General features: G+C 37.3%; 1 protein-coding gene across 1 annotated transcript in view; it reads left to right on the forward strand.

The window, feature by feature from the left end:
* The window catches only part of CACNA1C (calcium voltage-gated channel subunit alpha1 C), a 1,426,303-nt gene that overhangs the window by 1,083,826 nt on the left and 316,117 nt on the right, over nucleotides 1-26,360 (forward strand). The window contains 2 exon segments of the mRNA XM_053719677.1: nucleotides 6,147-6,179; nucleotides 8,440-8,568. Coding sequence (XP_053575652.1) covers nucleotides 6,147-6,179; nucleotides 8,440-8,568 — 162 coding nt within the window.

Raw genomic sequence — 26,360 nt, forward strand, 5'->3', positions numbered from 1 at the left:
ACAAGCTGTTTGTAAATGATTTCAGTGAGAAACCTAAAATTGTGAAATATTTTACGTTTTTTTTAATTTGATCGCATTTGGCGGTGAAATGGTGGCATGAAATATACCAAAATGGGCCTAGATCAATACTTGGGGTTGTCTACTACACTACACTAAAGCTAAAATTAACCCTACAAGCTCCCTACATGCTCCCTAATTAACCCCTTCACTGCTGGGCATAATACACGTGTGGTGCGCAGTGGCATTTAGTGGCATTCTAATTACCAAAAAGCAACACCAAAGCCATATAAGTCTGCTATTTCTGAACAAAGGGGATCACAGAGAAGAATTTTCAACCATTTGTGCCATAATTGCACAAACTATTTGTAAATAATTTCAGTGAGAAACCTAAAGTTTGTGAAAAAAATTGTGAAAAAGTGAACGATTTTTTTTATTTGATCGCATTTGGCGGTGAAATGGTGGCATGAAATATACCAAAATTGGCCTAGATCAATACTTTGGGTTGTCTACTAAAAAAAAATATATACATGTCAATGGATATTCAGGGATTCCTGAAAGATATCAGTGTTCCAATGTAACTAGCGCTAATTTTGAAAAAAAAGTGGTTTGCAAATAGCAAAGTGCTACTTGTATTTATGGCCCTATAACTTACAAAAAAAGCAAAGAAGATGTAAACATTGGGTATTTCTAAACTCAGGACAAAATTTAGAAACTATTTAGCATAGGTGTTTTTTGGTGGTTGTAGATATGTAACAGATTTTGGGGGTCAAAGTTAAAAAAAGTGTTTTTTTTTTCAATTTTTCCTCATATTTTATAATTTTTTTATAGTAAATTATAAGATATGATGAAAATAATGGTATCTTTAGAAAGTCCATTTAATGGCGAGAAAAACGGTATATAATATGTGTGGGTACAGTAAATGAGTAAGAGGAAAATTACAGCTAAACACAAACACCGCAAAAATGTAAAAATAGCCTTGGTCCCAAACGGACAGAAAATGGAAAAGTGCTGCGGTCATTAAGGGGTTAACACATTTTTATTTAGCCACATTGGCTTTGATTTTTTATTTTGATTTTTATAACCATATGGTATTTGTTGATATGTGTATTTATTTAATAAAGTTTAAAATATTATCCATTTATCCTATGTATTTTTATTAGAGAATACATTGTCCTAATTTATATTATTTAATGATTTCCTTAAATCGTTGAATTTTGCTTTCTTGGAATTAAAAGTCTTACTTAAAGGGACAGTCTACCATAGAATTGTTATTGTTTTAAAAGATAGATAATCCCTTTATTACCCATTCCCTAGTTTTGCATAACCAACACAGTTATATTAATATACTTTTTACCTCTGGGATTACCTTGTATCTAGGAACCTTCTTCCAGCCCCCTGATCACATGACTGTGACTGTTTATTATCTATTGTCTTAAATTTTGCATTGTGTTGTGCTAAATCTTAAATAACCCCCTGTGCCTGAACACAGTGTTGTCTATATGGCCCACGTGTACTTTCTGTCTCTTTGTGTTGAAAAGAGATTTAAAAAGCATGTGATAAGAGGCAGCCCTCAAAGGCTTAGAAATTAGCATATGAGCCTACCTATGTTTAGTTTAAACTAAGAATACCAAGAGAAAAAAAGCAAATTTGATGATAAAAGTAAATTGGAAAGTTGATTAAAATTAAAATTCCTATCTGAATAATGAAAGTTTAATTTATACTAGACTGTCCCTTTAAACCTTAAAGACACTGCATATGAAAAGAGATTTCAAATGTGACCATGTTATGATCACTGTTACCCAAATGTTCTTTGACTTCTATGTTTGATATTATTTCTGTATTTTTTGATAGCACTAAATCCAATATAGCTTTACTCCTAGTTAGCTACTCTATTAATTGTGACAAGAAGTTATTACTGAGAGCATTTAAAAATCTATCCCCCTTAGCTGAATAGTTTCATTGGCCCAGTTTATATCAGGGTAGTTAAAATCTCCCATAATTACAGCACTGTTATTAGCAGCCTTACCTATTTGTATTAGTAGTTGAGTTTCCTCCGGCTCACTGATGTTAGGGGGGTTGTTACTTAGTATGTTCTTAGTAATATTTTTTTAGGATTTCCCCCCACTCTTTATTTCAACCCACAGGGTCTCTACATTGTCACTTGTATCATAAATATCTTCCCTTATTGTAGGTTTAAGGTTTGTTTTAATATACATGCAGATTCCTCCACCCAGTGGCGTAGCGTGGGGGGGGCCACAGGAGCGGTTGCCCCGGGCGCAAAATTCTTAGGGGCGCAAAATTTCAAAAGAAATTTGCGCCCCTAAGGAATTTAATTCGTTATAAACATTGCAGGCGGCAGGGCCGTGGTGGTTGCTTGTAAGGGAGCCGCCTGCCAATTCATAAGGTGCACTACTAGGATTGCCACTTGCCCCGGTATTAATAATTAGGGGGGGTTGAAGAATGTGCGTGAGTCAGTCACACTTATCATCAAGGGAAGTGAGGAGGAGGCCCTGACTGCAGCCTGAAGTGCATCATGATGAGGTCACGGACCATGGTCGATAGTCCAACCAGTCCTCCTCTCAACTCGCCTCCCAAAGACCCAAGTCCCACCCAGTCATGTGATCTCTTTGGTGTGCGGGTGCGGTGTCGCTGTGAGCTGCTAGTACGACGAGTCCGACAGAGGTGGCCAGGCCGTGACCCTCCTGTTTGGGTACTGTTCAACTTCTTCCTAATGATATGATCTGCAGTTTTTTCTAGGTAAAATATTTTTTTTAAATTTGTTTTATAAAAAAAGAGTTTCCTCTGTATTACCTGCTTTGAGAATTACTCACCTGCCTGCTCTATAATATATATATATATATATATATATATATATTATACTGTATATACAAGTATATATTATATATATATTTATATATATATATATATATATATATATATATATATATATATATATATACAAACATACATATTTTATATATATATACATATTGTTTATATTATATATATATATATATATATATATATAATATAGTAATATATATATATACATATATAATATATATATATATATATATATATAAAATTTGATTTCATATTGAATTTGTGGCTGCGAGAAGCCACGCCCCCAAGCCACACCCTGAGACACACCCTCTCCACCCCCTTTTAAAAAGTGTCCAGGAATATTCTGGGCAAAAGGTAGCAACCCTATGCGCTACCGTGGGCACTCACAAATGCATGACTGTACTGGTGGAAGAGACTCAGTCAGTGCTAATGGGTTAGGGGGCACAATACTTGCCTTGCCCTGGGCGCTGACAACCCACGCTACGCCACTGCCTCCACCCCTTTTATTATTCCTGTCCCTCCTAAATAAGTATTCCCCTCTAAGTTAACTGCCCATTCATGTGAATCATCCCACCAAGTTTCAGTTATACTGATAACATCATAGTCCTCTTCTGCAACTAAGAGCGTCAGCTCCCCCATTTTACCTGTCATGCTTCTTGCATTTGTTGTCATACATTTAATTTTCATGTGCTTTCTGCTGCTACTTGGTGTGAAACCGAAGTGACTATGTTTCCTCTATAAGGGTAGATTTGCATTTTTAAAAATCTACAGGGATTTCTTGTTTGTTTGCTATCAGAAATAGTTGTTGTTTTAAATAAATATAGACTATTATTTAAAATGCATTTTAGAACACACACAAAAAAAAAACAAAGACAATAGGAGGAAAGATTGTGACTTCCTGGCAGGAAAAAAATGACAGCTTTTAATAATATTATTATTATTATTATTTTTATTATTTTTTTATATCTCTGGATTTTGGAATTCCAGATTTGGTGATTTTTATCTGTAATGTTAAATTGTGGATTAAATGGATATGAATTTATCTATCATAAATTGTTTAATTAAGCATAGTAAAAAAAAAAGCATTACAATATAAATTATATAATTTATTTAATTTTGCTTCAATTCCCTGTTTTCACACTAATCAGAAATACTAGAATGCACCTTTCATATTTGATTACTTTAAAGTTTGTTTGACCATACTATATGCTACACAGCTACTGTTTAGATAAGTATAGGATCTTATGTACATCTATCCTCTGACTGGCTACATCAAAACACATCAGATATACAATTTTTTGTAAAGAAACACATCAATTTTAAATGTTTTTAAGACATATGCAAAGCAGAGTTTTAATGCTATAATGCTGTATGCATATATAAATATATTCTAATGTCTCTATAATAAATCCACCGTTTAACTCCCATTAATAAATAACTATCTTTGTATTTTTTATTTTATTCAATATTAAATAAGCTAGAAACTAGAAAGGGACATTCTAGTGCAAAAAATGTCATGCTATAATTTGTTAGAGCATGTAATCTTTGCACTGTTGTGGCTCTAATTCTGTGTGTTTTACACCTGCTCAGAGCGGCTCATGCACTCCAAATACCTAGCTGAACACAGCTGGTGAGTAGTGGGTTAAGTGACTATCACTGCCATTTCCTGCTTGAGAGTTCTCTGAAATTTTAGAGCATGCAATTTATGCCCTCCCTTTAATAAATAATGTACTAGCAGTCTCAAATTCAAAACCACACAATTTGCACCAAAAGTGTGTATTCATTTTATGTGATGAAGAACCAGAAACACAAGCACAACTCCTAGGACATTATCAGACCTTCCTCTTAGAATATATCTTTAACATAAAATTGCTGCGGGCTACATTTTGCTATAATTATATTACCAATGCACATCTTACTTATAACAGACTTGTAGGAATTGTATTGGAATACAAATGTTGTGATATTAAAATTACAAAATAATGATGCCCCTTTGTTCTGTAACGAGCTACAGACTATAATGGAAGTATTTTGTATGAAAAAGACATTGATTCTGAAGTGCTGATGTCAATTTAAAAAATGCACAAAAAAACACAAGATGCATTAAAATAAAAACATACCATTGATTTTATTTATGACCATTGTGTATTTGGCCGTTTGTGGATTGCAGTTTTACAATATTACATTTGTGATTTTTTTTATCTTTATTGTAACTCTTAAAGTCTCAGGCTGAAAATAATTTAATTGACACTCAATGCACCAAAAAAAGTCTGTTTGTTTTTTTTTTTTTTTTTTTTTAAATATTTTGTTTTAATTCTGGCAAAACCTTGGAAAAAGTATATTTTGAAAGCTCATTCTGGAATGAGCCGGACAGATAGCTCAGCATGCTAAGGCAGTGTGGCTGAGCTCTGTAGCAACCCAAGGGGTTGCAGGTTCGATCCCCAGCGAAGTCCACTCAGCCTTTCATCCTTCCGAGGTCGATAAAATGAGCAGCGCCTTGAGACCCTTACGGGTGATTAGCCGCGCTTTACAAGTACCCAATACAATGAATGAAGTTAAGTGTTTAAAGTAATGATAATAGTGATGGACTATACATAATATGCTGCAATCTTACTGCCAAAAAAATATATAAATATATTTAAAGGGATAGTAAATGCACATTTTTTCTTTAATGATTCAGATACAGCATGCCATTTAAAGCAACTTTCTAATTTACTCCTATTTTCAAATTTTCTTCGTTCTCTTGATATCTTTATTTGAAAATTTGGTTCAGAACCCGGGGTAGCGCTTGCTAATTGGTGGCTACATTTACCCACCAATCAGCAAGAGCTACCCAGGTACTGAACCAAAAATGGACTGGCTCCTAAGCCTAACATTCCCGTTTTTCAAATAAAGATATCAAGAGTATGAAGAAAAATTGATAATAGGAGTAAATTAGAATGTTGCTTAAATGGCATGCTGTATCTGAATCATGAAAGAAAAAAATGGGTTTACTATCCCTTTAACACAGAATTAATGGTAAGTTTTTTCTTTTTTAATGTGTGATTATATTTGAGTAAATGTGCCTTGAATCACATCCCCATGATACTGTCTCTTTAAGGAAGTAATGCCAGGATGTTTAGGTCTATCTCTCACAAGATCCCTACTGATTATGTTAAATGCGCTGTAGCTTTGTGAAATAGTGCTGCTAGTTTTCTTAGCTTGCCTCTGTTTTCCCCCTTGTGCTGTTCATGTTTCTTTATTGTCCCCTCTAATGGAAAAAGCCGGTTTTACATCTTATCTCTGTCTGCCTTTCTTTAAAGCCAGGTGAACATACCCAATGCTCCTCCTCTATGGTAAGACCACAAACCCTTCAGAACACTGTCCCCATCCTTTGACACCCCTGATACACTTGTGTGCCCACTTACAGGGCTTTTCTTTCCAAACCTTGTCCAATTTTTCTCTCTTTGCATGCCCTGTGGCCGCCATGTTGTGTATTTGTTCTGGTGTCTCCTGAGCTGTGAATTTGTTGTTTATTTGTGTAACACTTTTTGTACTTGTAAGCTTCTTTTGAAATCTATTAACTAATTTGCTGCCAGAAAGGGCAGTCCTGGAAGGGATTAACTACAGGACAACCTGTCTGACAGTTTAACACAGAGAGAACAGAATGCATGGGAACCTTGCTGAGAACAATTTAAGAGGCCGCCTTTTCAATCTGGTCTAGAATGCTAGAACCCTTCAAGATGCAATCTACCAGGTTATCGATGTAAAGAAAATAATCAGTTAAATTTAAACAACACACATACTGAGTGATTTTTCATACACAGTTTGTTATGTAGTAATTGGAGATTTTAAAACTATGAAAAAGAATTGTAAAATTGAATTACCTATTTGTTTGTAATATAGTTTGGTATTGTGAAGGAGACTGACAGAGTAGTATAGAGAGGAATTAACGTATTGAACAAAACTTCAAAGGTTACATAGAGTTAATTTACCTATCAGCTCTCATATTAGTGCAAGGATTGTCACTGTGAACATGATGCCAGTCTTAGTTTTGAAAAAGGCTTAGTGCCAGGTGCTGAGGCTGTATAGGACTGATTTGTCCTGTTAATTGTTTATTAATATCCAGTCTAAACCTAACCATTTTGTACAAGTTTAGCATCATCAGTCCAGACATCTTGGAAGTACCTCTAATACCTTGTAGCTTGTTTCCCTTAAAATCTACTTACTTTTTGGAATATTTCCTTATTTTATATAAAACCAGAAACATTTTAAAAAATATAAGCTACAGCTAGCTCATTATCTCGCCTCTTGACTACCAGAGAACAGCCTACTGCTTTCAAAGGCTCTGACAGCTAAGGGGCTAGATGTGACATTGTGCACCATAGCATGTTTATATGAGCAGAGAACCTTTTTTTCTGTGCTATATATATAAAAAAAAATATATATATATATATATATATATATATATATATATATATATATATATATAACTATATATATATATATAACTGGCCTCTTCAAAGCAAGCAGTCATGTGATTGTGTTCTCTCTTATTTTTTATGTGTTTTCTTCTTTCAGGCCTTTGATTTGGGAGCTGGTGGGACAGTTTGGTGGTTTATTGTATGATATTTGCTAAAATAGATGATAAATCGAGTTAGTTAAAATGTATCTACACTGGGAGTAAATAAATAAGTTTCTTAATATGGGTATATTGATTTAAAAAACAATCTGTTAAGTAAGGCCTCAGTCATTATAGTTTACTTGCAATTGCAAGTGTTAAGGCAAGACCATAGACCAGTGAAAAAAACATAGCCTGTTATAATTTTTATGTGAGGTATCTGGAATTTGCAATAGATAGAGGTCTTGCATGAGTTCCCTTAAGGTTACCAATTGATGGCATCATGGAAGACCTATAGCTCTGTATCAGGGTGGGAGACATGGTCAGTATTGCCAACTTCTCTCTAATCCCAGTGCATTCTGGTTTACTATAGTTCTGCATTTCTATGGAAAATGAAGACATGGGAAAACCAGGACTGGACTGGAATCTCATGATAAAATTGAGGTAGGTTGGCAATACTGTATATGAGACCTTACCCGCACCAAGAATCAAATGTGTTATGTAGAAGGGAGGTTTGCCCCTGTACAATGTAGAAAGGCTGAAGAGTATTGCTACTCATTGCTAATCTCTCCTGATGTAGCAAAAATGTACTGTGTATTCAGTTTGGGCCATCTGAATTAGTAATAAATCTTAAAGCACTGCTGTGTCTTTGTCTTCTACAGTGTCCTAAGAGTCTATAGTAAAATTAAGTGCAGTTTCACACAGCTAACATTAGCAAGATACCTAACACTATTATTGCCATTAGTGCAAAAATAAAAGCTACAAACCTCTTTATTGTTGTAGGAGAGTTTAATGAGATAAGGAATACCAACCACTTAATATATATAGTTCTTCAGCTTTAAAGGAAATTATGGGTTTAGGGTGTGTCCATGTTCAGACAGGGCACAATACTGGGGTTCTGCAGGACAGGTAAGACAGAGCAGCCTTTGTAGAGGAGTCTCCCCACTCCCCTCCATCTGCCCTATAACCATTGCCCTTCTGCCTCTGGGTTCCAGAATGTGGAGGAGAACTCCCGAATCTCCATCACCTTCTTCAGGCTTTTCAGAGTAATGCGTCTTGTGAAGCTTCTCAGCCGTGGGGAGGGGATTCGGACCCTGCTCTGGACCTTCATCAAGTCGTTCCAGGTAAATCAAAACATCTGCTATGTTTAGGTCTTACATAGGATTCTGGCAACATATCCTTTAGTATTGCATTTATATTTCAGATGTGAAGTAAAGTTAAAGTGATGGTAAAGTTGCTCCATATTAAAAGCTGTATTGGCAACATCGTTATAAAGAACTATGAGTTTAATTTTTTTTTTGTGTGTGTGACGTATTTTTTGGCATTCACTTGAAATCATGGCCGTTAGACAACCACGAGTTTAACTTAACCGCCCCCTCTATCTAGAGAGCATGCGCCGCACATCTTATTGTATCGGGAACAAGCCTGGTTGCTTACATCAGAAACAGCATCGAACAAGGAAGTCTACGGAGGGCGGAGCGAGGTGCGGTGCATAATAAAATTACAACTATAAAAAAAAGTTACTGTTAAAACTTAGCGATTTAACTGATTGAAGGATAGGCTACCTGTGTGAATGATTGGAGAGGCGCAACTTTACCATCACTTTAATTTAATTTTTGTTAATCATTTTCTCAGTTTTTAAGAATGAACTATCTATGCTACTACACAAATATCGTTAAAGGGGCAATAAATGAAGATATTGACCATTGCATTGATCTTTGACAACCAGTGTTTATTCTATTTGCTATGCAGTACAATGATTATGCAGTGCAATTAATTGGTACATTTACTGTCCCTTTAATTAGGTCTTGTTAGTGGTGTTAAAAATAACAGAAGCTGTAAAACACACAGCAAACAACATTAAAGCCCTATACAGGTTATTTATACACTTTGTATTGTATATTTGGTTTCAATTTTTCATACTAAACAACTTGAGGCTTTCTAATGTGTTTGTATAGCAGCAATCCATTCTGTCAGAAGAATCAGTCTATGTATAATTAGTTTCCAGCATATAAAGTAGCTTGTAACATGCTGATAGGGAAACAGGATCCCTTCCTGTTAAAGGGACACTCAAGTCAAAATAAACTTCTATGATTCAGAAAGAGCATGCAATTTTAAGACACTTTCCAATTTACTTCCATCTTTCTGTGAACCAGAATCCTACTGAGCATGTGCACAAGCTCACAGGGTAAACATATACTAGTCTGTGATTGGCTGATGTCTGTCACATGATTCAGAGGGCCAGAAAATGAGAGGAAAAATGAATTTGTCAGAAAAAAATCTACTGCTTATTTGAAATAGTGTTTTTTCATTGTGTTTTTATTATGCACAATTGTGTAATTCTACTGCATTAAAGGGACACTGAACGCAAATTTTTTCTTTCGTGATTCAGATAGAGCATGACATTTTAAGCATCTTTCTAATTTACTCCTATTATCAAATTTTCTTCATTCTCTTGGTATCTTTATTTGAAATGGAAGAATGTAAGTTTAGATGCCGACCCATTTTTGGTGAACGACCTGGGTTGTCCTTGCTGATTGGTGGATAAATACATCCACCAATAAAAAATCGCTGTCCAGAGTTCTGAACCCAAAATTTTTTTTAGATGCCTTCTTTTTCAAATAAAGATAGCAAGAGAGCGAAGAAAAATTTATAATAAGAGTAAATTAGAAAGTTGCTTAAAATTCGGTTCAGTGTCCCTTTAAATGGTCCTTGAAGTGAGAAAAAAAGTGTTAAGCAAACTGGTAGTTTAGGTTTGTGCACAACTCATGTCCACTGCCTAATAAAAATAAAACTCCCACAGCTCTGTTGGTAGACACACCACCTCAAGCATGAAATAGAAAAGAATATGTATTCAGGACAGGAATATCTATTTTTAGATGATAGAAGGAAAAATAATGATATTCACATTTTGTAAGAAATACGAACAGTAGCAAAGGTAATTGTAATTAGCAGTTTCATCATGAGGAAAAGCATTGGTAGTTTTCCAGCAGCACCAAAAAAAAAATCTGAATCAAAGCTTAACCAGAAGTTAGGCAAACTGGAAGCAAAATAAGTGAGATAACAAACTAGCTTCATAATGATGCTCTAATTTGGGGATTCATATACATACGTCAAACTAGGGACACTTTTTTTGATCACTGATATATTTCTACATAGCTACTCCCACATATTGTCTACTGTCAAAAAATATCTCACTAATAAACTATACCAAAAAATAAACCTCCCCATTATAGCTATGAAGCTATGTCGCTAAACTAATAATAAATAATGTGTCACAGAGATGTGCTAAAATTCTGGGGGCTGGGCTCAATCTGGTCCAGCCCTGAGTTCCAGGAGCCCGACAAGGCCGGTGAGGTTTTGCCGGCCCTCCGGCGTTTACCACATCTCCTTGACAAAATATGCATTGTCAATTGCAATGTAGATTATTTAAAGTATTGTAGATATTTTAAAAGGGATTTAGTGGTTCCTTGCTATTATTTCAAACATAAATATATATTTGAAAATATATGTTTATGTTTAAAATAATGCAAAGCATCATTAAATACCTTTAGTCTATAGATATATACAATGCTTTAAACAATATTGCATTGTAACATAAATGTACATTAACATATGGGTTCTGGCACTGCTAGCACCAGCACAGCAGTACCCGTGTAGGAGCGCAGAGATCCAGTAGCTGGTGAAACCAGATATTTCCTGCAGGCAAAACTTCTAAATGTCCTCCTCATTGGAGTAGGTAGAAACAATCTGAAAAATAGAATAGTTGGGGAAAAAGCGCCACACAAGGGACAGATCTAAGCGTAGATAATAATGTAAAACAATCTTTAATAAAAGTGACAAATGCACACTCACAATAAAACACTTCGCTTAGAGCCGTGGAACACTTCTATTGCCCCTCTATATCATACCGGCTTGTTTGCTCTTGTCCTTCCGGCTCCACAAAGCTTCCTACGGCTATTTGTAAACGCGTCCGCTTCCAGAGCGTAATTCACCCAATCAGTTATAGTCCCCAAAGATGGTGGCTAGGACCAGAACAGCATAAATAATCTCTAATGCACACTGGTACAACACCAAATGGATCCAAACAGAGTGGCTCCCTGTGACCATGTATCGCACACAAAAACACTGCGGTAAGTGGTATGTTATCACTAATAAATACAACAAGCTAACATAAATACATTTTAATGTATATGCAATACTTAAAACAATATACATGCATACTATTTTAAATAAAAATATCACTGCAAGGTCTGACTACATTATATCTACAATCTTTAAAATAAAATGCATGGTCATACAGGGAGTGCAGAATTATTAGGCAAATGAGTATTTTGACCACATCATCCTCTTTATGCATGTTGTCTTACTCCAAGCTGTATAGGCTCGAAAGCCTACTACCAATTAAGCATATTAGGTGATGTGCATCTCTGTAATGAGAAGGGGTGTGGTCTAATGACATCAACACCCTATATCAGGTGTGCATAATTATTAGGCAACTTCCTTTCCTTTGGCAAAATGGGTCAAAAGAAGGACTTGACAGGCTCAGAAAAGTCAAAAATAGTGAGATATCTTGCAGAGGGATGCAGCACTCTTAAAATTGCAAAGCTTCTGAAGCGTGATCATCAAACAATCAAGCGTTTCATTCAAAATAGTCAACAGGGTCGCACGAAGCGTGTGGAAAAACCAAGGCGCAAAATAACTGCCCATGAACTGAGAAAAGTCAAGCGTGCAGCTGCCAAGATGCCACTTGCCACCAGTTTGGCCATATTTCAGAGCTGCAACATCACTGGAGTGCCCAAAAGCACAAGGTGTGCAATACTCAGAGACATGGCCAAGGTAAGAAAGGCTGAAAGACGACCACCACTGAACAAGACACACAAGCTGAAACGTCAAGACTGGGCCAAGAAATATCTCAAGACTGATTTTTCTAAGGTTTTATGGACTGATGAAATGAGAGTGAGTCTTGATGGGCCAGATGGATGGGCCCGTGGCTGGATTGGTAAAGGGCAGAGAGCTCCAGTCCGACTCAGACGCCAGCAAGGTGGAGGTGGAGTACTGGTTTGGGCTGGTATCATCAAAGATGAGCTTGTGGGGCCTTTTTGGGTTGAGCATGGAGTCAAGCTCAACTCCCAGTCCTACTGCCAGTTTCTGGAAGACACCTTCTTCAAGCAGTGGTACAGGAAGAAATCTGCATCCTTCAAGAAAAACATGATTTTCATGCAGGACAATGCTCCATCACACGCGTCCAAGTACTCCACAGCGTGGCTGGCAAGAAAGGGTATAAAAGAAGAAAATCTAATGACATGGCCTCCTTGTTCACCTGATCTGAACCCCATTGAGAACCTGTGGTCCATCATCAAATGTGAGATTTACAAGGAGGGAAAACAGTACACCTCTCTGAACAGTGTCTGGGAGGCTGTGGTTGCTGCTGCACGCAATGTTGAAGGTGAACAGATCAAAACACTGACAGAATCCATGGATGGCAGGCTTTTGAGTGTCCTTGCAAAGAAAGGTGGCTATATTGGTCACTGATTTGTTTTTGTTTTGTTTTTGAATGTCAGAAATGTATATTTGTGAATGTTGAGATGTTATATTGGTTTCACTGGTAAAAATAAATAATTGAAATGGGTATATATTTGTTTTTTGTTAAGTTGCCTAATAATTATGCACTGTAATAGTCACCTGCACACACAGATATCCCCCTAAAATAGCTATAACTAAAAACAAACTAAAAACTACTTCCAAAACTATTCAGCTTTGATATTAATGAGTTTTTTGGGTTCATTGAGAACATGGTTGTTGTTCAATAATAAAATTAATCCTCAAAAATACAACTTGCCTAATAATTCTGCACTCCCTGTAGTATTACATAACTGCATGCCTGATATGTAATAAAACAATTGTAATACTAATGCCTTTTGTAACATGAATATTAATTGTAAAATATATATTTATGTTTAAAATAAAAAACACACAAAAAATACATATTAATTTATATACAATAGTTAAAAGAATATGCATCATACAAACGAATGCATAATATTTTAAAAATTGTAGATAAATGCACTATTAACCCCTAAGCTGCCCCAACTAATCACATAATCATCCCCAATACAGGTATGAGGGGTGGTTAGGAGATGAAGGCCTTCTAAACGGTAACAATCAATAATCACCTAATCAACCCCCATACAGGTATAAGGGGTGGTTAGGAGAATAAGGCCTAATACATACTAACCATCAATAATCACCTAATCAACTCCCATACAGGAATGATGGGTGGTTAGGAGATTAAGGCCTACTAAATGGTAACAATCAATAATCACCTAATCAACTCCCATACAGGTATGAGGGGTGGTTAGGAGAATATGGCATAATAAATGATAACCATCAATAATTACCTAATCAACACCCATACTGGTATGAGGGGTGGTTAGGAGATTAAGGCCTACTAAATACTAGCTAAGAATAATCACCTAATCTACCCCCATACAGGTATGGGGGGTGGTTAGGAGATTAAGGTCTAAATTGCCACCTCTCAAAGCAAACTAGAACTACTGTAACACCTACCCCCCCCCTCTAAACTAACCCCACTAAGTTACAAAAATAACAAAAATTGAAGTTACAAAAAAAATATTCTAAGCTACTAAAAATAATAAACTACAGTATCCAAAATAAAAACCTCCAGCATTATACCTAACACTAAACTACATGGCCCATAAAATAAAAAACTCACCCAAATAAATACCTAAACCCTTCCATTAAAAACAATCACAACCCCCTCTCTACAATACAAGTAACCCCAAAGTAACATAATATATCCCAAAAAACCCAGCCTATAAAAGAAAAGTTTAATAAAGCAAAAAACACTATTCTTAAAAATAAAAAAACACACCAAAAAAGCCATAATTAACCCCAGAATTGGTAGTCACTGTTGGGTAATCCAGCTCCTCTTGATCCGAAGTTGGGCCCTCTTCATCTCGGTTCCATGCGCTGGGATCCCATCTTCATGGCGATGGAGGCGGACTTCAGCGGCCTCTTCCACTGCCTCGGCTCCGGAATCTTAATCAACGTCGGGGCCATCTTTATCCAGGTTCCTGGCATCGGGGGGCCATCTTTGTGGAGGCGGACTTCAGCGGCCTCTTCCGCTACATCCGCTTTGCATCTTCTTTTCTTCAGCTCTCTTCTATGAGCCCTCCTCTTCATGAGGTCGCCGCCACACACTGAAATCACAGAAGCGCAGAATCACAATATATAGGGGTATCACTTAATTCTGATTGGCTGATTTTAAATCAGTCAATCCCTATTGGCTAATTTGAATAAGTCAATACCAAGAATGTTTTTAAATTTAAATTCTAATCATCCAATAGAAAAAGATCATTAGAATTTAAAAACGTTGTTCCCGGGCAACGGCCATGATTGGTTACAGCTTTATTTGCTGCTCCAGCTCTACTGATTTATTGGTCTGAAATCCCTGTATTGAGGTACCATCCAGGACTGACCCATAAGTATATTGAACCAGCTGAATAAGCTCTATCTGTTGATGCCCCATATTACATAGGTGGATGCAAGCATCAAGGCTCCGGCACTACTTTGGCGGCTGAGTCCTCCCACAAACCCCCCAGCAGGGCCACTATACCCCTGCTGTGTATGTATACTCCATAAATACTTGGATAACAAGACGCGAGGCTAAACATGTGGGAACTATATGACTCTATAAAGAGCCTTCTGGATGACTTTAAACAACAAGTTTGCAGCAGAATAGATGACATAGTCGGATTGTCGGACCGGAGAACTCCTAATAGTTATGCAGACCAAAATAGTGCGTCATGCGGCGGCCCTCTTCAGTCAGCTACGATCCGACACTGTGCATGAAGGGAGAGTCCCCAAGCGTCATTGACGACTTCACACTCCAGTCCAGATCCTCTGCCTAATACCCTCATGCACTTATCTACTCCGGAGTCCCAGGAGATCCAGACAGAAAAGTGCACAGGGCCCTGTCTTCTCCAGCGCATTATGGCTCCTGCCATTGAAGAATCTGCCTGCATGGTTCGCTGTTCGGCCCAACTTTGTACAGAGATGCCGATGTCCCTTACCTGGGGGTCGCCTGGGTATAGTGGGGACCTAAATGAGAACCGAATAGACAGGGACCATCTGATGGAGACTCCCCTTGAGACTCGATTTCTACTTTAATACTGAGGATAAAAGAGACTTACATAGGCCACAGGGCCCTGGCATGAAGTCCTAAAATAAGCTTTTTGGCTCAGAACAAAGCTGCACACATCTGGACTGGTCTGTTTAATCAGACTGGGCATCTGCGAAACCTGGTGACTGTGCTATAGCCTAAAACAGGGTATATGGTAACTCACTCCTCTGTATAGCTGGATTTGTATTTTACTGTTCTACTACTCTGTTCAAGCCCCAACAGACCTATTATCTTATTTAACCAAGGTTATCTAAGTCAGTTTATACATTGTTTTTCATTTAGTATTATCTCATTTGGGCTGGTTAACTGAGTATATTATAACCTAGTCTTAAGGTGATATATATATATATATATATATATATATATATATATATATATATATATATATATATATATATATATATATATATATATATAAAAGCCTCTTCATAGCCAGGTCAGCACATGTGATTGTATGTGTATGTATTTCAATGTAAATGTGTGTGTATTGTCCATACAATTGTGCTACTACTAGGGATCTATAAGCTAATTATTTGCACAAGATATAGGGTCCCCCCATGCGAATGGTTTATAGCCTATAGTACTGGTGTAATTTCCTCCATGTATAATTACGCATTACTACACTATAGAAGCCTTACTTATGCTTCTGTATTTGCATTTCATCAGTGCGGCCTGCACGAGCTATGAGACACATAATTATAATCTATAGTGTGGATGTCAAATCTAAATAAGTCTTTCTTATTGATAGTTCAAATGTTGTTTACACTATAGAGTCTTGCTAACGATTCTTCCTGCCCATATTTTATATGTAAGAGTTTATAGACTTAAAAGTGACCTAATATTTTGGGCAGTCCATAGCCAAAAGTATATGATTCACAGTATAAGTTTATGACCTCCATATAGTTCTGGCTTTTCCAGATTTATATGATAGTTGATTTAATCTCTCTTTGTTTTACTTTATTTAACTGAAATCCCCCCCCCAGATAAAGGTAATTTTCTAGGGGTCCATGGAAGGCCCTTATTTACTATTTGGGGATAAAACTTTTATTTACTCTATTATACAGCTCCCTCTAAAGTGCTAATGTTCAAGGTGAGGTCCAAGAGCGGCCTCTTATGTTTACTGAGGGAAATTAAGCTCTTACTGCAATTAAATAAAAAATAGAGGTCTGTTTTTAAGGTGAAATTTGCAGAGACAGACACTCCTTTAGGAATATGCAATGCTGTGTATATTTGTTTATTAATATGTGCATTTATATCTCTTGTGACTTGTATTTGTACACCGTGTGAATCCAACCAGATGTCACTGTACTTTTATCTGTCATTTTATAACTTTTGACCTCAATAAAAACATTATAAAAAAAACACACACACAAAACATTCTTGCTATTGGCTGATTCAAATGTTAAATTAGCCAATCTGAAATAAGTGGTACCCCTATATATTGGAGTTTAGCGCTTCTGGAATTTCAGTGTGTGGCGGTGACTCCATGAAGAGGAGGGCTCATAGAAGAGAGTTGAAGAAAAAAAGATGCAAAGCGAAGGCAGCGTAAGAGCCGGCAAAGTCTGCCGCAGCGAGGATGGGCCCTTGGTGCCAGAAACCGGGAATAGGAGGGCCCTGACATTGATGAAGGTTGCAGAGCAGAGGCGGTGTAAGAGGCTGCCGAAAGTCCTCCTCAGAGAAGATGGGCCCCTGGCACAAGAAACGGGGATGAAGAGGGCCCAACGTGAGATCAAGAGGAGCTGGATTACTTAACAGTGAGTACGACTTTTGGGGTTAGTTAGGGTTTTTATTTTATTTTTAAGAATAGGGTTTTTTAGTTCAACATTTCTTTTATAGGCTAGGTTGTTTAAGTTAGATTTTGTTATTGTGGGGGGTTACTTGTATTGTAGAGGGGGGGTTTGTAATTGATTTTTTTTTTCTTCAAAAAGAGCTGATCACTTTAGGGCAATGCTCTACAAATACCCTTTTCATTCAGGGCTATTGTAATTTATCTTAGTGTTAGGGTTTAGGATTTGTTTTTTTTGGGTGGGTTTTTTATTTTATGGGCCATCTAGTTTAGTGTTAGGTATAATGGTGTTTTCTTTGTTTTGGATACTGGATATTTTTTTTGTAACTAAGATTTTTTTTTTTTTTTGTAACTTAGAATTTTTTGATTTTGTGTAACTTAGTGGGGTTAGTTTATCGGGGGTGTTAGTTTAGAGGGGGTTAGGTGTTAGGTAGATTAGGATTTGATTGCATTTGGCGTTATTTTTATCTACTTAGATTTTTATTTTAACTTAGGGGGTTTAGTTTAGTGGGGGGTTAGGTGTTAGGTTACTTTGCATTTGGGGTACGTGGCGGCATAGGGGTTAATAGTTACTTGCAGTGTGTAGGTGGCAGCATAGGGGTTAAAAGTTAGTTACTTGCGGTGGGTATGTGGTGGCATGTGGTTAATAGTTACTTGCGGTGGGTATGTGGCGGCATATGAGTTAATAGTTAGTTACTTGCAGTGGGTATGTGGTTGCATAGGGGTTAATAGTTTCTTACAGTGGGTATGTGGCTGCTTAAGGGTTAATAGTTTAGTATTTGCTGTGGGTATGTGGCAGCATAGGGGTTAATAGGATAGTACTTACGGTGGGTATGTGGCGGTATAGGGGTTAATAGGATAGTACTTGCGGTGGGTATGTAGCGGTTTAGATATTTATTAGTGTAGTGTTAGTTTGCAATTGTGGGGTACTTCGGTTTAGGGGTATTATCATAATTGGTTAGGCATGGCAGTTATATTCCAGGGATCCCTTTACTATACATCTCTAATATGGTCGGTGATGCTAGATGTTGTCTATAGCCATCATTGCCGACCAATGGTATGTATAGTAAACACCTCTCTGCAATGTTGCTATATAAGGAGCTTGGAATATTTCAACAGATTTGCTAGAAATTGCAGTTGATCCGTTTGAATATTTCTCCACCTCGTAGCACTTTCGATTATCGGGGGCCACAGTGAGACACTGATAGACATGTAACTTAGTAATATTGGTATGCTATGTGAGATCTGCTGTTGCTGATTATAGCGGATCACATAGGATCTACTCACCATTATAGAAATACTGATAGACAAGAGCATCATCATCATCTACTTTTGTTTAACGATAGTTTGACAAGTATTGTCATTTCTCAATTCATTTCTATACTATGTCATTCACAAATCTATCCTCTTGAGAAAGCCCACACGGAAAGTGAGCGAAACGTGGTGAGGTATTCTGTCCCTCATCCCTTACCGTAGAAGCAGCCATGGACACCAGCACGCTATGATCGCAGCTGATTCAAACCTATGCATGTAAGAAGTAGGGAACTTGGTAATTGGAACGCTGCATGTTGGTGAGACCTGGTTGGGACTACAAATGAAGTAGGAAAAGTGGAACTTTGTTGTTGATGTGCTGATATAATTTTTTATTCTTGTAACTGCTACTTATAGCGCAAAGACACAGCGCAAATAAATATTACTGTGAATCGGGGTTGCGCCTCTTCTCTTCTCTTTACAGATTTCTCAGTTCATGATATAACTACAAACATGATGCCCATTTTTGCCAAGATAGAATGGAAAAAAATATTTTTGCAATCCACAAATAAAAAATTAACACTTCCAAGGAATAACTTGCTGACCTCTCAAGTTTTACTTTTACATTTACCAAATTCATAGGAGAAATGCTGAAGAAATCACTAGGAAAAGCGGTGGGCTTTCATGTACTGAGACTTTTACCATCAACAAATTAATGTATTCCTCTTTTTTTATTGAGACTGAGCAAAAAGTAATTTTCTATACAGCAGTATTCTATACACTTGAGGGAATTAGGAGGGCCAAATATCAGAGATGGGAAAGGCAGGGTGAATATAAAATAATGATGTGAAGGAGTGTGGGAAAATAGTGCGCTGGTGAAATAGAGTATCAAACCCCTTACAGTGTTTTTAGATCCTTCAGTCTAAAAGTAATGTGTCGTGAAAAAAGAAAAGGTTTTGTAAGGGCGCTAATAGCTAAAGATACTTGTGTAAAATTATTATCTGTATTGGATATCCGTGATAAATGTTTAAAATATTTAAAATATTGATAAAGTCAGATCAAAAAAGTTTCTAAAAACCAGTGGTTTATTTAATTACAATATGATTAAAAAGATTTTTAGAGACGTCTCTAGTACAATTCGATCAGGAAAAGTTAAAAAACAGACATGAAATAAAAATAAAAGTAGTACTGATTAGTACTTCATGAGAAATATTAGTTTACTGCTTATTTTATTGGTCACTCAGAAAATATCTAATGTGGTGTGACTAAGCAATTTGCCAAAATTTCTCGTGAGTATTTCAGAGTTCATAGAATTACACATAAACTTCCATTTAAAATTCGCATACCAACTTGATAAAACTTGTGTAAAAGATGGAGCTTAAAGCAGAGCTGTGCATAAGAAATATTTGTATAGAGTTGTATCTTTCTACCAAATTAGATCAGGCCTTTGTACTAGTTTCACAGCAAACTTTCAGAGATAATTATCATGTCCATATGTATGAACAAAGAGAAATGTCCAGTAAACTTATATTACTAGTAGCTTAAGGTTGCAGTTTGCGACTCTCATACAGATTGTACCTTATCGTATGCGTGAACAACAGCAGGGTATCCTGTGCGTCCTGCAGCTCCGTTCTTCTGACAGTGTCCTCGTGTTGTTGGCGTCTGACGTCACACCCGATGTGTGGGGGCTTGTCTTGCGTCTGCCAATCACTGCTTAGACAATTTTTAGAATCCCTTCTTGCATCCGATACTAGGTATACAATTTCCTTCTTATTTCTGATACTTAGTACTTATTTGGTACCGGTCAGCGGAGGTGTATCTGATGGAGATAAATTCACCTGCACTTAGTGCTGTTAGCACGCAGGTTCCGATGATGTATCTCTTAGGTGTCCTTTGTTGACAATCAACCCGGGTTGGTTCATTCGGCTCAAAGAATAGTGGAGTCAAGTATGCAGTCTTTAACTTCTACGCGTTTCACTCCCTCCAGGAGGGAGGGAGTGAAACGCGTAGAAGTTAAAGACTGCATACTTGACTCCACTATTCTTTGAGCCGAATGAACCAACCCGGGTTGATTGTCAACAAAGGACACCTAAGAGATACATCATCGGAACCTGCGTGCTAACAGCACTAAGTGCAGGTGAATTTATCTCCATCAGATACACCTCCGCTGACCGGTACCAAATAAGTACTAAGTATCAGAAATAAGAAGGAAATTGTATACCTAGTATCGGATGCAAGAAGGGATTCTAAAAATTGTCTAAGCAGTGATTGGCAGACGCAAGACAAGCCCCCACACATCGGGTGTGACGTCAGACGCCAACAACACGAGGACACTGTCAGAAGAACGGAGCTGCAGGACGCACAGGATACCCTGCTGTTGTTCACGCATACGATAAGGTACAATCTGTATGAGAGTCGCAAACTGCAACCTTAAGCTACTAGTAATATAAGTTTACTGGACATTTCTCTTGGTTCATACATATGGACATGATAATTATCTCTGAAAGTTTGCTGTGAAACTAGTACAAAGGCCTGATCTAATTTGGTAGAAAGATACAACTCTATACAAATATTTCTTATGCACAGCTCTGCTTTAAGCTCCATCTTTTACACAAGTTTTATCAAGTTGGTATGCGAATTTTAAATGGAAGTTTATGTGTAATTCTATGAACTCTGAAATACTCACGAGAAATTTTGGCAAATTGCTTAGTCACACCACATTAGATATTTTCTGAGTGACCAATAAAATAAGCAGTAAACTAATATTTCTCATGAAGTACTAATCAGTACTACTTTTATTTTTATTTCATGTCTGTTTTTTAACTTTTCCTGATCGAATTGTACTAGAGACATCTCTAAAAATCTTTTTAATCATATTGTAATTAAATAAACCACTGGTTTTTAGAAACTTTTTTGATCTGACTTTATCAATATTTTAAATATTTTAAACATTTATCACGGATATCCAATACAGATAATAATTTTACACAAGTATCTTTTGAATATAAAATAAGTAAGAGAGGTATTACAAGTTGTGAGAAAAGGAAAATTCACTGAACCCAGTGACAAACAAACTTAAAAATAAAGAAACAGGCTCCATTGTTATTTATGTTAAGCCAAAGATTCTGTAGAGGAAGTGTTCTACAGAAAACAACATATTGAGATATAGCAATGAAACCTGAGCAGAGTAGAAAGAGATGCACACCAACTCAAAAAGTAGGCACCAAAGTCCAAGATATTATGGAAGCAAGGATAAGTGGAAGGAAAAAACTTCCCCCAATTGAATTGAACTAGATGAACACTGAAGGTGACAAAAAAAAAAAAACTGCAAACATGACAACAATGGGTAAACATTAAAACCCAGTAAAGCCAGAAGCAGAATGGTTCTACAATGCAGTCTGGCAAATGTGGGGCAATGGGAGAATATATATAGATTTCCCAGCAGAAAAAAAACAGAGCATAACATTGAGAAGAGAATCGTACAAAATATAAAATGTGCATGCTAAAGGAAAATGGGGATGAACAAATGGCTCCAGAAGAAAAATAGGAAGTCTCTGATTAGCAACCACTGTAAGACATAGAAGTGGCATAAAAGCAAAATGGGTGAGATATCCAAATGCAACCCCCCCCCCTTTTATGTGGTGTTGTAGACTAGTTGAGGAAGCAAATACAAGGTGTATATCATTTAATGGAGCAAAGACAATACACATTGAAGTCAGTAAAGACCTTACAGGTACTGAAAACAATTAACAATGTTCCATATGGTGGTAACATCCAGGACGCTAGTAAAAGGTTAGTGTTGAAAATCATTGGGTAAATCAAAATTCCATACTAGAGGGGTTACATGACAGTTAAGATATATTAAACAATGGCAAGAGGCCAACACATCAGCATCCAAACATTGGGCCAGATTATAAAAAAAATGGAGAGAAATTATAATACATACTTAAAAGAGCTTGAACTCACAGAAATTTCTTAGAAAAAAGAGGCGAACATTGAAGTCCCAGAATGATGAGAGATCTCATAGAGTAATGAGACTGGGATAGAGAATCTCATGGAGGAGTCTGAGGTCAGTAGGGGAGCATCTGGCACTGATATAAATTCTTAGTTTGCATCAAATACAAATTAAACTAACAGGTTTTAGTACAGTTCAGCTTTCATTTGCTCATCTTTTTATATATTTTACTTTTCTGTCAGTTAGATAAGTATATACAACTGCTGAAATAAATCAGTGACATCTGCAGGTCTAAAATGCTTAGAGAATATAGTTAGGTTTACATTAACTTAAGAAACACCTTAGGAACTCCCCTGTCCCTCCCACTTTCTGAAATTGACAGACTTATTTTACATAAAATACAATGTGTAGTGCAATTTGTAAAAGATAAACTATACAGCTGATGATGATATTATTTTATTAAAGTTACACAGAATCTTTCAAAGCAAAATCAGAATTTGTAAAATTGCAATCCTATGTACACAGTTGTTTAGAAAATCTAAATGCATTAAAACACAGAAGAGGCAGTACAAAGTATGAATGTAATACAACTTAAAGAAATAAAAAGACAAAAATCTAAAGTCTACAGTAAATTAAAATACAAAGCAAAAAGTGTAAAAGTAATACACCTCTTATGCCATTCAGTGCTATATTGAAAGAGAAAAATTTGACTTTCTAGAACCTTGTGAGGGGTCTCACAGTTCTAGAGGATCATTTTAGATAATCTCATATGAGCACAGTGCTTTAAATAATCAGTTCCATTGTTCTAAAATATATATTAAAGGGACAGTAAAGTAAAAAATAAACTTTCATGTTTTAGATAGAGCATGCAATTTTAAACTTTCCAATTTCTTTCTTTCTCTTGTAAGGTGTATCCAGTCCACGGGTTCATCCATTACTTGTGGGATATTCTCCTTCCCAACAGGAAGCTGCAAGAGGACACCCACAGCAGAGCTGTCTATATAGCTCCTCCCCTAACTGCCACCCCCAGTCATTCTCTTGCAGCTCTCGACAAGATAGGAAGTATCAAGAGATATGTGGTGTCTTAGTGTAGTTTTACTTTCAATCAAAAGTTTGTTGTTTTTAAACGGTACCGGCGTTGTACTGTTTTACTCTCAGGCAGAAATTAGAAGAAGAGTTCTGCCTGGAGGTTGATGATCTTAGCGGTTTGTAACTAAGGTCCATTGCTGTTCTCACATATAACTGAAGAGTATGGGACAACTTCAGTTGGGGGAACGGAGAGATGAATGAATTCTAGAAAATGCTGACAGAGCCTTGTGTATTTGAGGTAAGCCTGATGCAGTGATTTAATAGCGACTGGGATCATGGTTAGAAAACAGGGTAATACTCTTATTACTTAGTGACAGTTAAATGTTTACATGAATTAAAAAATAGGAAGTTTTTGCTCTGAGGGCGATAACTCTTTATTTGGGGCCTAGTTGCCACATGGCTAATCAGATACTCCTAGGAGTATTTTCTTAAGGCCCCTCTGGCATCCAGTACATGGTGGGAGGGGCCTATTTTAGCTCTCTAAATGCGCAGTTTTAATTCAGACTGAGACATCCAGCTTCCCTAGAGGAGTCCTCTGGCACCTGAGGACCATTATAAGGGGTTTATTTCTGCACAAAATCGTACTTGAGGGCAGGTAGGAGCCTCAGCAGAGCTGTGGCAGGGTGCTTAACTGTCTTGTAACGTTTTTTAAAGTTTTTAAATCCGGTTTGGGGCCTAAGGGGTTAATCATTCATTTGCAAGTGGGTGCAATGTTGCTTTAGCTCCTTACACACACTGTAAACATTTCAAAGACGTTACTATATTTTTACACTGTTTTGCAGTTTAAGTGTTAGTTTTTTTCTCTTAAAGGCACAGTAACGTTTTTGTTTAATTGCTGTTTCACCTTTATTAAAGTGTTTTCCAAGCTTGCTTGTCTCATTACTAGTCTGTTAAACATGTCTGACATAGAGGAAACTCCTTGTTCAATATGTTTAGAAGCCATGGTGGAACCCCCTCTTAGAATGTGTACCAAATGTACTGAAATTTCTATAAACTATAAAGACCATATTATGGCGCTTAAAGATTTATCTCCAGGGGATTCTCTGACTGAAAAAAGGGAGATTATGCCATCTAGCTCTCCCCATGTGTCAGAACCTATAACTCCCGCTCAAGTGACGCCAAGTACATCTAGGGCTTCTAATTCTTTTACCTTACAGGACATGGCGGCAGTTATGAATGCTACCCTCACAGAGGTATTTTCCAAACTGCCAGGGTTACAAGGAAAGCGAGACAGCTCTGGGGCTAGAACTAATACAGAGCTTTCTGACGCTTTAATGCTTGTGTCCGATATACCCTCACAATACTCAGAAGCCGAGGCAGGTGACCTTCTATCTGTGGGTGACATTTCAGACTCAGGGAAGGCGTTGCTTCAGTCTGATTCTGAAATGACAGCGTTTAAATTTAAGCTTGAACACCTCCGCTTATTGCTTAGGGAGGTTTTAGCGACTCTGGATGATTGTGACCCCATTGTGGTTCCAGAGAAATTGTGTAAAATGGACAAATACTTTGCAGTGCCTGTTTACACTAATGTTTTTCCAGTCCCTAAGAGGTTTTCGGAAATTATTATTAAGGAATGGGATAGACCAGGTGTGCCATTCTCTCCCCCTCCTGCTTTCAAAAAGATGTTTCCCATAGATGCCGCCGTACAGGACTCGTGGCAGACGGTCCCTAAGGTGGAGGGAGCAGTCTCTACCCTAGCTAAGCGTACAACTATCCCCGTCAAGGACAGTTGTGCTTTCCTAGATCCTATGGATAAAAAAATTGAGGGTCTCCTTAAGAAAATTTTTATTCATCAAGGTTTTATTCTCCAGCCTCTTGCATGCATAGCCCCAGTTACTGCTGCAGCGGCTTTTTGGTTCGAGTCTCTTGAGGAGGCTCTGCAGGTGGAGACTCCGCTAGACGACATTCTAGACAGGTTTAAAGCTCTTAAGTTAGCTAATTCCTTTATTTCTGATGCCGTTTTTCAGTTAACCAAACTAACGGCTAAGAATTCAGGTTTTGCCATTTTGGCGTGCAGGGCGCTATGGCTTAAGTCCTGGTCAGCAGACGTTACTATAAAGTCTAAGCTTCTTAACATCCCCTTCAAGGGACAGACCCTATTCGGGCCCGGTCTGAAGGAGATCATTTTTGATATTACTGGAGGAAAAGGTCACGCCCTTCCTCAGCATAGGTCCAATAAGAGGACCAAACAGAATAATTTTCGTTCCTTTCGAAACTTCAAGAGTGGCGCAGCCTCAGTTTCCTCTAATGCAAAACAAGAGGGAAATTTCGCCCAGTCCAATCCAGTCTGGAGACCTAACCAGGCTTGGAACAAGGGGAAGCAGGCCAAGAAACCTGCGGCTGCCTCTAAAACAGCATGAAGGAGTAGCCCCCGATCCGGGACCGGATCTAGTAGGGGGCAGACTTTCTCTCTTTGCCCAGGCTTGGGCAAGAGACGTCCAGGATCCCTGGGCGCTAGAGATTGTTTCCCAGGGATATCTTCTGGAATTCAAGGGTTCATCTCCAAAGGGGAGATTTCATCTCTCACAACTATCTGTAAACCAGATAAAAAGAGAGGCATTCTTACGTTGCGTTCAAGACCTACTGGTTATGGGAGTGATCCACCCAGTTCCAAGAGAGGAACAGGGGC

Source organism: Bombina bombina, chromosome 6 (assembly GCF_027579735.1).
Source record: "Bombina bombina isolate aBomBom1 chromosome 6, aBomBom1.pri, whole genome shotgun sequence".
Classification (NCBI taxonomy): Eukaryota; Metazoa; Chordata; class Amphibia; order Anura; family Bombinatoridae; genus Bombina; species Bombina bombina.